The sequence below is a fragment of the Pelobates fuscus genome, chromosome 6 (genome assembly GCF_036172605.1).
Source record: "Pelobates fuscus isolate aPelFus1 chromosome 6, aPelFus1.pri, whole genome shotgun sequence".
Taxonomy (NCBI): domain Eukaryota; kingdom Metazoa; phylum Chordata; class Amphibia; order Anura; family Pelobatidae; genus Pelobates; species Pelobates fuscus.
This window is the reverse complement of record NC_086322.1, coordinates 248,836,656-248,851,493: the sequence shown is the minus strand read 5'-3', so window position 1 is coordinate 248,851,493 and position 14,838 is coordinate 248,836,656. Positions and strand designations below refer to the sequence as shown.

The window sequence follows — 14,838 nt, the reverse complement described above, 5'->3', positions numbered from 1 at the left end:
TTTAATTAAGTGGGGTTGTGCAGGTTTTTGTTTTTTTTAAGGGGGTGTGCAGCTTTTTTTTTTTTAATTAAGGGGGATGTGCAGGGTTTTTTATGTGTAGGGAGTGTATGAAATTTATGTGATCGGGGTGCAGGGTTTTTATGTGTAGGGAGTGTATGAAATTTATGTGATCAGTGTGCAGGGTTTTTATATGAAGGGCGAAGGGCAGGGGTTTTCTAGAAGGGGCGAGACCAGGGGCTTTGTAAAAATGGGCAGGGGAGGAGTTTTCTAGAAGTTTCTCACCAGCCCCTTTCTACAAAAGCACTGGTCTTCCCCCTTCTACAAAAATGTCGCATTTATACAAAACCCCTGCCCTGGCCCCCTTCTACAAAACCTCTGCCCTAGCCGCTACATCTTTTGAACTCAAATCCCTTTCCTATGCTATTTCTAAGGATCCGCTCAATATAGTGGTATGGGTGCCAGGTCCCTCTAGTTTTAACCCTGCAGCTGAAAACATATGTTTCACTGAGGGTTAATCCAGCCTCTAGTGGCTGTCTCACTGACAGCCGCTAGAGGCGCTTCCGCAATTCTCACTGTAAAACTCACCGTGAGAAGACGCTGGACGTCCATAGGAAAGCATTGAGTAATGCTTTCCTATGGGCAGTTTGAATGCACATGCGGCTCTTGCCGCGCATGCGCATTCGGATCTAACGTCGGCAGGGGGAGGAGAGGTCACCAGCGCCGAGGGAGCCCGACGTTGGAGAAAGGTAAGTGGCTGAATGGGTTTTAAGGGGTGACCTCTTCTCCCCCGCCGACGTCAGCTCCCGAGTGGAGCCGAATGCACATGCGCGGCAAGAGCTGCGCGCACATTCAAACAGTCCATAGGAAAGCAAAAAATTATGGGTGTTTTCTTAAATTTTTATTATGGGGGGGGGTACCACACTCAGGGTCCGCCCCGGGTGCCAAATGCTCTAGGTACACCCCTGCCCTCTCTGGCCCTGCCACTTTCTCAGTGTATGATTGAGAAAATTCCCAGTCCGGCCCTGTCACGAAAACTAGAATAATCTATAAAAAGATTTTATACAGGTTGCAATAGACCAACTGGACATGTGGACAAGGGTGTAATACTGTGGCCAGGTTGTGTTTAAAAAAAATATCTGTGTTTTAGATTGTGGAGTTGTTTTGTTTGTAAGTTAAATTTAAAGGTCCACTATAGTGCCAGGAAAAACAAACCGCCGGGCTGAAGGGGGAGGAAGGGGGTTAATCTCCTACCTTTCTCCAGCGCCGGGCTCCCTTGGCGCTGGGGACTATCCTCCCTCTTCTGATGTCATCGGCTGAATGCGCATGCACGGCAAGAGCCGTGTGTATTCAGCCAGTCCATAGGAAAGCATTCTCAATGCTTTCCTATAGACGCTGGCTTCTTCTCACTGTGAAAATCACAGTGAGAAGCGTGGAAGCGCCTCTAGCGGCTGTCAATGAGACAGCCACTAGAGGCTGGATTAACCCTAAAGTAAACATAGCAGTTTCTCTGAAACTGCTATGTTTACAGCAGGCAGGGTTAATCCTAGATGGACCTGGCACCCAGACCACTTCACCAGCTGTGGATGTAATTTAACCCCTTAAAACCGGAGGGCGTACTATTACGCCCTATTCTAAGCGGCTCTAAACGCCGCAGGGCGTAATAGTACACCCTCCGTTTTTGCTTTTTAATTACCCGGTCGCCGGCGATCCCTTGCGAGGACCTCACAATCACATGGCCGGGTTAGCTGCCTGGTGCATTGCCATATTTATGATCTGATCTAAGTGTGTATGTATATGTATATATGTATGTATGTGTGTGTGTGTGTGTATATATATATATATATATATATATATATACATACACACACACATCACTATATATTAGTGATGTCGCGAACAAAACATTTTCGGTTCTCGAACGGCGAACGCGAACTTCCACAAACGTTCGCGAACCGGGCGTACCGCTATAGACTTCAATGGGCAGGCGAATTTTAAAACCCACAGGGACTCTTTCTGGCCACAATAGTGATGGAAAAGTTGTTTCAAGGGGACTAACACCTGGACTGTGGCATGCCGGAGGGGGATCCATGGCAAAACTCCCATGGAAAATTACACAGTTGATGCAGAGTCTGGTTTTAATCCATAAAGGGCAGATATCACCTAACCTTCCTAACCTGACGTGACATATTAACACCTTGACATATGGATTGACACCTTGACATATGGATTGACACCTGTCCTCAGAGACCCTGATACACACTGACACAGAGCAGAATAGGGACTGATCCCCCTACATAGGGTCACTTGGCAGGTATGGATTGACACCTGTCCTCAGGGACCCTGATACACACTGACACAGAGCAGAATAGGGACTGATCCCCCTACATAGGGTCACTTGGCAGATATGGATTGACACCTGTCCTCAGGGACGCTGATACACACTGACACAGAGCAGAATAGGGACTGTTCCTCCTACATAGGGTCACTTGGCAGATATGGATTGATACCTGTCCTCAGGGACCCTGATACACACTGACACAGAGCAGAATAGGGACTGTTCCTCCTACATAGGGTCACTTGGCAGATATGGATTGACACCTGTCCTCAGGGACCCTGATACACACTGACACAGAGCAGAATAGGGACTGTTCCTCCTACATAGGGTCACTTGGCAGATATGGATTGACACTTGTCCTCAGAGACCCTGATACACACTGACACAGAGCAGAATAGGGACTGTTCCTCCTACATTGGGTCACCAATTTTAGCCCAAGGCAGCTCATCTCATCAGGCCTTTTTTAGTCGAATGTATCGCCCACTGTCAGCCCCTTCGGGATCCATCCCTCATTCATCTTAATAAAGGTGAGGTAATCTAGACTTTTTTGACCTAGGCGACATCTCTTCTCAGTGACAATACCTCCTGCTGCACTGAAGGTCCTTTCTGATAGGACACTTGAAGAGGGGCAGGCCAGAAGTTCTATCGCAAATTGGGATAGCTCAGGCCACAGGTCAAGCCTGCACACCCAGTAGTCAAGGGGTTCATCGCTCCTCAGAGTGTCGATATCTGCAGTTAAGGCGAGGTAGTCTGCTACCTGTCGGTCGAGTCGTTCTCTGAGGGTGGATCCCGAAGGGCTGTGGCGATGCGTAGGACTTAAAAAGCTCCGCATGTCCTCCATCAACAACACGTCTATAAAGCGTCCTGTCCTTGCCGGCGTGGTCGTGGGAGGAGGAGGACTTTTACCTCTTCTCCTGTTAGATTCCCGTTGTGCTGTGACATCACCCTTATACGCTGTGTAAAGCATACTTTTTAACTTATTTTGCAAATGCTGCATCCTTTCCGACTTGTTGTAATTTGGTAACATTTCAGCCACTTTCTGCTTATACCGGGGGTCTAGTAGTGTGGACACCCAGTACAGGTCGTTCTCCTTCAGCCCTTTTATACGAGGGTCCCTCAACAGGTACGACAGCATGAAAGAACCCATTTGCACAAGGTTGGATGCCGAGCTACTCATTTCCCGTTCCTCCTCCTCCGTGATCTCAATGAAGGTATGTTCTTCCCCCCAGCCACGTACAACACCACGGGTACCAGATAGGTGACAACGAGCACCCTGGGATGCCTGTTGTGGTTGGTTTTCCGCCTCCTCCTCAAAGCCACATTCCTCCTCTGACTCCTCTTCCTCACAATCCTCTTCCAGCGTTGCCGCAGGTCCAGCAAGCGATGCTGATAAGGCTGTTTCTGGTGGTGATGGTGACCACAACTCTTCCTCTTCAAGCTCATCTACGGCCTGATCCAGCACTCTTCGCAGGGCACGCTCCGGGAAGAAAACAAATGATCTGATGTCGCTGATGGTGCCTTCGGTGCAACTGACTAGGTTTGTCACCTCCTCAAAAGGACGCATGAGCCTACAGGCATTGCGCATGAGCGTCCAGTAACGTGGCAAAAAAATTCCCAGTTCCCCAGAGGCTGTCCTAGCACCCCGGTCATACAAATATTCATTAACGGCTTTTTCTTGTTGGAGCAGGCGGTCGAACATTAGGAGTGTTGAATTCCAACGTGTCGGGCTGTCGCAAATCAAGCGCCTCACTGGCATGTTGTTTCGCCGCAGGAAATCTGCAAAGTGCGCCGTGGCCGTGTAGGAACGCCTGAAATGGCCACACACCTTCCTGGCCTGCTTCAGGACGTCCTGTAAGCCTGTGTACTTATGCACAAAGCGTTGTACGATCAGATTACACACATGTGCCATGCACGGCACATGTGTCAACTTGCCCAACTTCAATGCCGCCAAAAAATTTGTTCCGTTGTCACAAATCACTTTGCCGATATCCAGTTGCTGTGGAGTCAGCCACTTTTCCATCTATGCGTTCAGGGCAGCCGTCAGCAGGTTTACCCAATGCGCAGTGTAGGTGATATACGTGCCCTGACCATGCTTTGCAGACCAGGTATCAGTGGTCAGATGGACCCTGGCCCCAACACTGTGTGCCAGACATGCCATTACTTCCTTTTGCTCAATCAAGTACAGGTTGGGGATTGCCTTTTGTGAAAAGAAATTTCGTCCGGGTACCTTCCACTGCGGTGTCCCAATAGCCACAATTTTTTTTGAACGCCTCAGACTCCACCAGCTTGTATGGTAAAAGCTGTCAGGCTAATAGTTCAGACAAGCCAGCTGTCAGACGCTGGGCAAGGGGGTGACTTTCTGACATTGGCTTTTTACGCTCAAACATGTCCTTGACAGACACCTAACTGTGGGCAGATGAGCGGGAACTGCTCAAGGCGAGAGACGGAGTGGCGGATGGTTGAGAGGGGGCATGGAGGACAGCAGTGGTTGACGTAGCTGAAGATGCTAGACCAGGAGGAGGATGGCGGCTTTGAGTTTGTGTGCTGTTTGTACTCCTGTGTTGATCCCATAGGCGTTTGTGATGTGCGATCATGTGCCTACGCAAAGCAGTTGTACCTAGGTGGGTGTTGGACTTCCCACAACTCCGTTTCTTTTGGCACAGGTTGCAAATGGCATCACTGTTGTCAGAGGCAGACACACAAAAAAAATGCCACACTGCTGAGCTGCCTGACTGTGCCACTAGCTCCTTGCAACAACTTCCCCCTGCTTCCAACTCGTCTCCTCCTCCTCTTTGTCTCCCCATCTGAACTTTCGCCCTGTTCTTCTTCTTGCTGAGCGGGCACCCACGTGACATCCATGGACGCATCGTCATCATCAACTGCTTCACTTGTATCTGACAACTCAGCAAAGGAAGCAGCAGCGGGTACAACATCATCATCATCACACCGTCCATGTGTGTAATGCTGCCTGACTGAGACATATCCCTGTTATCTACATCCTCTGGCAATAATGGTTGCGCATCACTCATTTCTTCAAAAGGATGTGTAAATAACTCCTCTGATAAAGTGAAGCGGCTGTGGTGCTAGTGTTGGTGGTGGCGGCAGGCAGGTGAGTGGTATCTTGAGAGGTGCCCGAAGCTAAGCTGGAGGAGGAAGGTGCGTCAAGGTTCCGAGCGGAAGCTGTAGAAGATTGGGTGTCCTGTGTTAGCCAGTCAACTATGTCTTCAGAACTTTTCAAGTTCAGGGTACGTGGCCTCTGAAAATTGGGCATTATTCTAGGGCAAAAGGGAATCACAGCACCACGACCACGACGGCCCCTGTGGGGTGGCCTGCCTCTGCCTGTCATTTTTTGGGGGATTAGTGGTACTATGCGTGCAAGCTACTGTGACACCAGATATGAGTGGCAATGTGCACTTGCAGAGGTTGGCAGAGTACACGCTGTAGGCCTGACACCCGCTTGAAGACAACTAACTGCTATTCAATCTATAACAGTGGAAAAAGTTTTTGGTTTTAAATGCACGCTATTGTGACACCAGATATGAGTGGCAATGTGCACTTGCAGAGGTTGGCAGAAGTCTGGAAGGGAGGGTCTGCTGCTGATTGGCTGGGATGTGTCTGCTGACTGTGAGTCACAGGGTCAAAGTTTAGTTAATGATGACGAATAGGGGGCGGATCGAACCGCGCATGTGTTCGCCCGCTGTGGCGAACGCGAACACGCTATGTTCGCCAGGAACTATTCGCCTTTCTTAAGGATACTGGAGATGCAAAGTTTTCAAATGAATGCTAAATAATTGGGGCAATACCTTAATCTCAGGCTACCATCGCAATCAAAGCAGGACACTATTTTCAGATTTTGTCAAAATAGGTTGATTCCAAATACTATCCACACAAATAATTGGATCAATGAGTGAATTGCTGTCCCGACAGGGTTCCCAAAATTGTAACTGACTATAAGGGCTAGCATAGGAATAAACACACTTTATCCAGCTGTAAAACAATTGAATAGACTTGGCATCGACATAAATATACTACTTGTACACTTTTACATGACATAGAATACTGTCAAGTATATCTCCAAAAACTATCTCTTACTCCCTCAACCAAAAAAGAAAACAGTAAATGTAATTTAATACACAACCTAATTAAAATATAAGCCTTACATGACAGTGGAAGTGTAGTTTGCTAGCAATCTGAATGCAGGAAACTAGATGAAGGAGGAACGTGTCACATAGATCGTCTTTGATTGAGCTCCACTTCTTTGTTTGCGATGCTCTTTGAATTTTCATGGATTTTACATTTGATTCATAAAGTACTTTTATGTGTAAAATCATAAACCTGAAAAAGAGCATAACTGGGGTTAAAGTAGAACAAAATACAAACCTCTGTTTGTATTTTGCAATTTACTTGAAAATTGCAATATATTGAGATTGTGTACAATATAACAAATCTGTGTACAGAAGAGTGTGAAAGGATTTTGAGAGTTCAAAAACAAGAGAAGGCAGGGCAATCCAGTCACCTACCTTTACGTGGTCCAGTAACCTGAACCAATGTCTTTGGATCAGAATATAAATTAATTATCAATGGCAACATGATGTAGAGTGGAAATGAAATATGTCTAATCTATATTACACATAATACATTTTTTTCTACAATTTTGTCAAATCGATTACAAAGGGAGAAGAGCAGTGACAATCGTCTTTAACCATAATGATTAAAATAAATAATTTAAATAAATAAATTAAAATAAAGTGCTACTTTAGTTGTGAATATTGCGGGAAACCATGGAATCACTGTGAGAATAGAGATTCTGATTATGCATTGCAGCTATGCATTTGGAATCATGCATTTCTTTTTTTTCTCCTTAAACTTTTAAGAGTTCTAACTATTTTGCATATGTCTAATGTATTTTTTATAATATATTTGTGTAACAAAACAGCATGAATTTTTAGGAACACTGACATATTTTATTTCCAAATATTTTAGCTTAACTTTATTGAGAATCTTTTATAACCCCTTAAGGACAAAAGCTTCAGAAGGTTGTCTTACCCTTAAGGACACAAGCCATTTTTGCATTTTTTGCTGTTTGTGTTCAGATGCAATTTGCATCTCTGTCATTTATTGCACTAACACATACTATATACAGTTTTTAGAGGGCAAACCGGGCTTTAATTTGATGTCACATATACATAGATGTGTGTATACATTCTCATTAATTATTTTAAAAAATGCCCAAAAATTAAAAACATTTTTTTTTCTCACAATTTTGGCAATAATAGTGTGTGCATAATATGTCCAGCTTAGAAAAAGTAATTCAAAATAAATTCATTTATGTGTCTTGCTTTATAGAGTACATTGTATGCATAGGATTTCAGCTTATTTTGAAAGTTACAGGTCACAAAATACAAGGACTAAAATAAAATTTCAATTTGCAAAAATTGTAGAAGTTGGTATGTTTGTCTTGTAGATTTAGTAGCCATAACAAAAAAAAATTGCCACACAAAAGTATATATTTATATAAAGTAGAACAAAAGAAAAGGCATAGGAGGTGGAGAAAATCCACCACCAATAACTAAGGGGGGTTACAGGAGGTATTAAAGGGGCCTAACCCCAGATACAATAATCGAAAGAAAAGAAAGTGGAAAAAAGAAGATCCCCTAGCATATAGCAGATGGGAACTCAATTTCCACTGGGCAAATACCTCCTAGGTAAAATGTCACATAAGTTTGGGTAGATAAACCTTTATTCAGAAAAAAATAATAAAAATAGAAATGAAAAATAACACCAGAATATTGTGTAGGATAGGTGAAAACTAGCACCTAATAAAACGCTTGGGCAAAGCCTATAGGTCACCATAGATATACTATATATAGTGGGAGCAACTGAAATAGTGGAGTATTGAATACAATTAAAGGTAAACACTAGATGGCATCCCTGAAGGATATAGTATAAATAAATAAATAGGTGACCAAAAAATAAGGTCTCAAAAATAATAAAGGGAAGGAAAAAATATATATATAAAAATGGCAATGAATGAGGCAGTGAATCACAGGGCTAGGTCCTGGTGAGCCTAAAAGGACAACATATAGGTTAACCTATAATATACCACTCACCCCCATATGGCATCTGTAAATAATAAGGGAACTAGTCCTCTTGCAATTAATGAAATAGAGCCAATTGGGGAGTGAGAAGAGGTAGCAGTACGTAAGAAAAAAGGCAGGACCTAAATCACCCTAAACTGACTGTCTAAAAAAAGACCATTGCTAACTGCTGCTTCGAGGCAGCCTGTCCAAATCCCTCCATATAAAAGAGAAAGGACGCACAAATCGCGTCCAGACGGCCCAAGTGAATAAGTAACAAAATAATAAACGGAGTAAAGTTTAGTGAAAAATCATAGCGTCGGCTATAGGCAGCTCGACGCGCGTTTCGGCGTATTAAGAACGCCTTTGTCAAGAGCAATCTGCTAATTCAAACCAGCCCGCTTAAAACGGAACATGAGCCCGCCCCTCTGCTGAGACCCGCCAATGAGAATGCGGGGAGTCCGAAGATTGACACATCATGCCTCCGGTAGTTGGACCAATCGTGGGCGGTGGGCGGGGTAGTGTCACATCCGTTCTGACGTGAAGCGAGTACGGAGGGAGAGGAGGGACAATCTAAATGACTGCGAGGTTCCAGTTGCAAAAACTTGAAAAACCATGTATAACCCCCGCAGTATCCTTAAGAAAGGCGTGGATTTTTTAGAAGTGCGCCAACAGGAGGCCTTTCCAAACTATCAGACACGGTTCCAATCCAGAAACAGGGGACGAGAAAGGAGGAGGGGGAGACGTTACTAACACTTAACTCTGACACAGTGGCCAGGCACATCCCTAAATCACAAGTTGTAAATCTTTCATCCTGCCAATTAGACAAATCACACCTTAACATCTTGGGCAAAGGACTTTCTTTTGTACCTACTCCATCTTTTGATAGATTCACTTGGATTAAAGATTTACACCTTTTTGTACGTAAATTGGCACTACATAAGTTTCACAAGCTAAATAAGGAAAAGAGGGCACGGTCTTTAGGACTTTCTAATATGGATATTGAGTGTTTGAACACCCTGATTTCCCTTCTGGATGAGAGCGAAACTCAATCATTATCAGTTCAAACTAATCTTAAACCTAAGAGCCGCTTTACTCCTAATTTTGCAGCATTCAGAAATATCGATCTTTTCCTTGAAGCTGTTAAAAGTGAGATAGACGGCATTGACTGTAAACTGTTTCGCTCTTTTCCTAGTGACAATTTGTCCAGAAGAGAACAAACTGCCTTAAAAACACTAAGGGATAATGATGAAATCATTATCAAACAGGCTGACAAGGGAGGGAATGTTGTGGTCATGGATACGGTCAATTATGAACGTATGGTTCTAAATATACTTAAAGACACAAATACTTACACAATCCTACCCTCTGATCCAACTGACACTTTCTTTTCTAGCTACAAGGCTATTTTGGATGATGGCCGCAGTGGAGGGTTGCTATCGGACGAAGAATATTACTTTATTCTGAACCGTCACCCGAGGATAGCAACCTTCTACTGCTTGCCCAAGATTCATAAATGCCCTGAAGACCCTCCCGGTCGTCCGATAGTGTCAGGAGTTGACAATTTAACCCAAAATGGCAGTCTGTATATCGATAAAATCCTCAGACCGTTTGTTGAACTCCTACCCTCTTACATTAGAGACACCAAACAGGCCCTCTCCCTCCTGTCAAACCTGAAATTTAACCCTACAGCTAGTATGTGCAGCCTTGACGTTGAGGCATTATATTCCTCTATTCCACATCAGAGAGGCATTGAACATGTGAAATACTATTTGGATCAAAGAGGTCCTGATTTACAGGAACATACTACCTTCACTCTGAAACTGTTAAATTTCATCCTTTCCCATAATTACTTTTTATTCCACAATAAATACTACCACCAGATACAAGGCACAGCAATGGGCACAGCTTGTGCACCCTCTTACGCTAATCTCCATCTAGGGTGGTGGGAAGAGAATATTAAGTTATCCACCCAATTGTCACCTTTTCTGTCTAACATTCTTTTTTGGTACAGATATATAGATGACGTTATACTAGTGTGGCAGGGTAATAAGGAGGACTTTGACAACTTTGTGACACTCCTTAATTTCAATGACGACAACCTCAGATTCACTGCTGAATTCGGGGGGTCCTCTCTAAATTTTTTGGACCTTACAATTTCAGTCTCCCAAGATGCCTGTCTTAGAACCACTCTATTTAGGAAACCCTCTGCAACAAATTCCCTTCTCAAATGGGACAGTTTTCACCCTAGACCTCTTAAACAGGGGATTCCTACTGGCCAATATCTTAGACTACGACGAAATTGTACTGACATTAAAGATTTTCAAATCATAGCTAAGGTCCTGAGACAACAGTTCAGAGAGAAAGGTTACCCAAATAAATGCCTCAAGAGAGCTTATTCTAGAGCGCTGACATCAGATAGATCTGACCTCTTGGCAGACTCCCCAGCTTCACATCAAAGTGACAATAAATCCATTAGGATGATTGGCACATTCGATACTGGCTGGGATGAAGTGAAACATTCTATCCAAAAATTCTGGCCGATACTTTTGAAAGATACTCACCTTAACAAAGTCCTAGGTCCACATGTCACTATCACGGCTTGGCGTGGTAAGAATCTCCGCGACATTCTGGTACCCAGTCACTTTTCTATTAAACATCCTCGCCCCACCCCTGGCTTGGACGTAGTATCCCTACAGGCTCTTTTACCTGTGGCAGATGTGTTGCCTGCAAGTATATTCTCAGAGACTCTAAAACAGTAAGCGACAGTGAAGGTAAACAATCCTTCAAAATTACCCATTTTTTTAACTGCAACTCTACAGGGGTGGTATACCTACTTACCTGTAGCTGCAAGTTAATGTATGTTGGTAAAACATTCCGGCCCTTTAAAGAACGTATTAAAGAACACGTTAGATCCCCCAAAAACCGTCTTGATACTCCCATCTCAAGACATCTTAAGGAACAACATGGGGGGTCTTCTAAAGATATCCGTTTCTGCGGCCTGGAACTTGTCAGACGTGAACAAAGACGTGGTGACTTTGACAAAACTTTACGTCAAAGAGAATGTAGGTGGATGAGACAGAGAGAAGGATATTGGATCCATACCCTAAGAACAATGCAACCTGATGGTATGAACGTAGATTTCGATATGGCATGTTTTTTGTGACTGTTTATTTAAATTTTAGCATGAGGGCTTAAAGGTGTCCGATTGAAGAATTTTAGATATATTATTGAGATGTGTTTTTATTTTGATATTACTTTTTTTTTTTTTTTTTTTTATTTATTTATTTATTTTTTTTTTATATTTTTTTTTTTTTTTTTACATACATTGTCATTTTTAATGTTATTTATTTAGTATATATTTTTGTTTTGATCTATACTTATTTAATTCATGTTTATAATTGATGTGTCTATATAAGTTTCCTATTAACTAACTCAATACATGTTTGGTTTGTCCTGATGGGAGTGCCTGTGCATCCCAGTTTAGGAGTCCTATTGATCTCTTCCTTTTGAAATGGAACGCATGTGCGTTCCAAGGAGAGTAGCTGCCCCTTCCGGATCAAGTGGAACGCATATGCGTTCCACATATAGACTTACGATAACTTCCGGTGTCGCCCGGAAGTGACGAGACGCAAGTGTCCGGAATGAGAACCGGCGACTGTTTCCGGAATTATGGAGAGTGAGGCTTGGGACGCAAGCGCTTTCAAGAAGCGCGAAAAACGAAGAAAGAGGAAGAAACCCGGATGGATGAAATTACTTTCAGGTGGACTTACTTGGAAGCTTTGTTTTTTGATTGGTTTAAAATTTGTTTGGCAGGGTATTTATATGTATGTGTTTGTATACTGTGTATTGTTGCCACAAGCCCCTGACGAAGTCTTCCAGACGAAACGCGTAGGGTGGCAAGCTTTATTTCACTTTTAAATTTTTTTTTATTGTGGACCCTTTCTCATCCAATTTTTGTCTCTTAATCCTGGCTGTTTCATCTGTACCTGGTAGCTGACAGTGGATGTATATATTGATGGGCCTTTTTAACTTCTTGATTTTGTAAGTGTACACAATAAAGCATTTCTTGGAATATTATACAGTTACACACTATGTCCTTTTTCTGTGCTTTGTTTCAAGTACCTATCTTCACATACAAGAAGAAAAGAAGCACTTGAAGAAGACTGAGTATACCCTGCCTTTTTAACATCTATGTTTGTGAGTGTTTTATAGTTCCCCCTTTTTACGTTTTTAGCGCTTTTTTGTCTGCACTATTGGTCTCCCTTTGTATTTTTAGGTCGTGCTATTTATGGTTTTAGGTGGATCTACAAACTGAACACACTTAACCCAAAAGGTTTAAATGCAGGCTTCTCCTTCTCCCCCTACATCTGACCTCTTGACGCTTTACACCACTGTCCTATTGTACTTTATAGCATTTTTTTTTCAAAAAAATTTAAAATTAAAATTTAATTTTTTTTTTACAAAATTAATAAATACCTGTCTCTTCTATCGGCCTAATTTTCATTTATTTATTTGTGTGATCACTCTTAGTACACATTATATGGTAAGATTCTCTTTTTTATTCATTTTGGCTAGTTCAAATCAGATTCTCATTTTCGAATGGGTTTATTGACTGCTTGGTATTCCATTTTAAGACCCATTATTATCCACTCTTTAGGTCTCTTTAATCTACACCTGCATTTATTGTGGATGTTCTTGTATCATTTTCACTGTATAACCTTACTCTAATTGTGAACAGACCACTACTTAATGCAAATGTTTCATATTGATCGTTACAGCCAGTATCCTGTTCTGACTTATTACATTGTTATACATGGTTTTTCAAGTTTTTGCAACTGGAACCTCGCAGTCATTTAGATTGTCCCTCCTCTCCCTCCGTACTCGCTTCACGTCAGTACGGATGTGACACTACCCCGCCCACCGCCCACGATTGGTCCAACTACCGGAGGCATGATGTGTCAATCTTCGGACTCCCCGCATTCTCATTGGCGGGTCTCAGCAGAGGGGCGGGCTCATGTTCCGTTTTAAGCGGGCTGGTTTGAATTAGCAGATTGCTCTTGACAAAGGCGTTCTTAATACGCCGAAACGCGCGTCGAGCTGCCTATAGCCGACGCTATGATTTTTCACTAAACTTTACTCCGTTTATTATTTTATTACTTATTCACTTGGGCTGTCTGGACGCGATTTGTGCGTCCTTTCTCTTTTATATGGAGGGATTTGGACAGGCTGCCTCGAAGCAGCAGTTAGCAATGGTCTTTTTTTAGACAGTCAGTTTAGGGTGATTTAGGTCCTGCCTTTTTTCTTACGTACTGCTACCTCTTCTCACTCCCCAATTGGCTCTATTTCATTAATTGCAAGAGGACTAGTTCCCTTATTATTTACAGATGCCATATGGGGGTGAGTGGTATATTATAGGTTAACCTATATGTTGTCCTTTTAGGCTCACCAGGACCTAGCCCTGTGATTCACTGCCTCATTCATTGCCATTTTTATATATATATTTTTTCCTTCCCTTTATTATTTTTGAGACCTTATTTTTTGGTCACCTATTTATTTATTTATACTATATCCTTCATGGATGCCATCTAGTGTTTACCTTTAATTGTATTTAATACTCCACTATTTCAGTTGCTCCCACTATATATAGTATATCTATGGTGACCTATAGGCTTTGCCCAAGCGTTTTATTAGGTGCTAGTTTTCACCTATCCTACACAATATTCTGGTGTTATTTTTCATTTCTATTTTTATTATTTTTTTCTGAATAAAGGTTTATCTACCCAAACTTATGTGACATTTTACCTAGGAGGTATTTGCCCAGTGGAAATTGAGTTCCCATCTGCTATATGCTAGGGGATCTTCCTTTTTCCACTTTCTTTTCTTTCATTTATATAAAGTAGACATCACTGGCTATTTACCTAAAGTGAGTTTGACATTTTTTACGTAGCCATTTCATTGCCAATCTCTGCTAAATATTGGAGTAAAATTTAGTTTTTTCTTTATTTTGGAATATACACATATAACTAGGTTTTTGTAATGTGTATTTCGTAAAGCTGGTGTGTGCTATTTCTGCACAGAACCCCATATTGTGTTCAGGTTTTTAAGTGTGAATTTTCATGGAGGGTTCCACTTTGGACCACTTGAGCAGGCTACATATTCCAGCTACACCATAAAGGCATACCATTTCTTTTTATAATTCTTTATTTTTTGTTGTGCAAGTTTTAACAATAAGCTTACTCAGCCACGACAGCAGTCGTAAGCAATAACAGGCATGACAGTCAAAACATGGCATAGGAATAGGCAGCACAATTTTTGGTTATGTTGAAAGAAGGTATAGACAGTGGATAGACGTGACATATAAAAGAAAATTTTAGCTTTCTTGTCCGTGGTGAACATGTTAGGTATTGGTCTTTATCTCTCGCT

At 42.4% G+C, this 14,838-nt stretch overlaps 1 protein-coding gene across 1 annotated transcript in view; it reads right to left on the bottom strand.

The window, feature by feature from the left end:
- CNTD1 (cyclin N-terminal domain containing 1) overlaps nucleotides 1-14,838 on the bottom strand; it is a 144,089-nt gene that overhangs the window by 90,241 nt on the left and 39,010 nt on the right. The window contains exon 4 of the mRNA XM_063425852.1: nucleotides 6,496-6,670. Within this exon, the coding sequence (XP_063281922.1) occupies nucleotides 6,496-6,670 (175 nt within the window). The remainder of the gene's footprint in view (nucleotides 1-6,495; nucleotides 6,671-14,838) is intronic.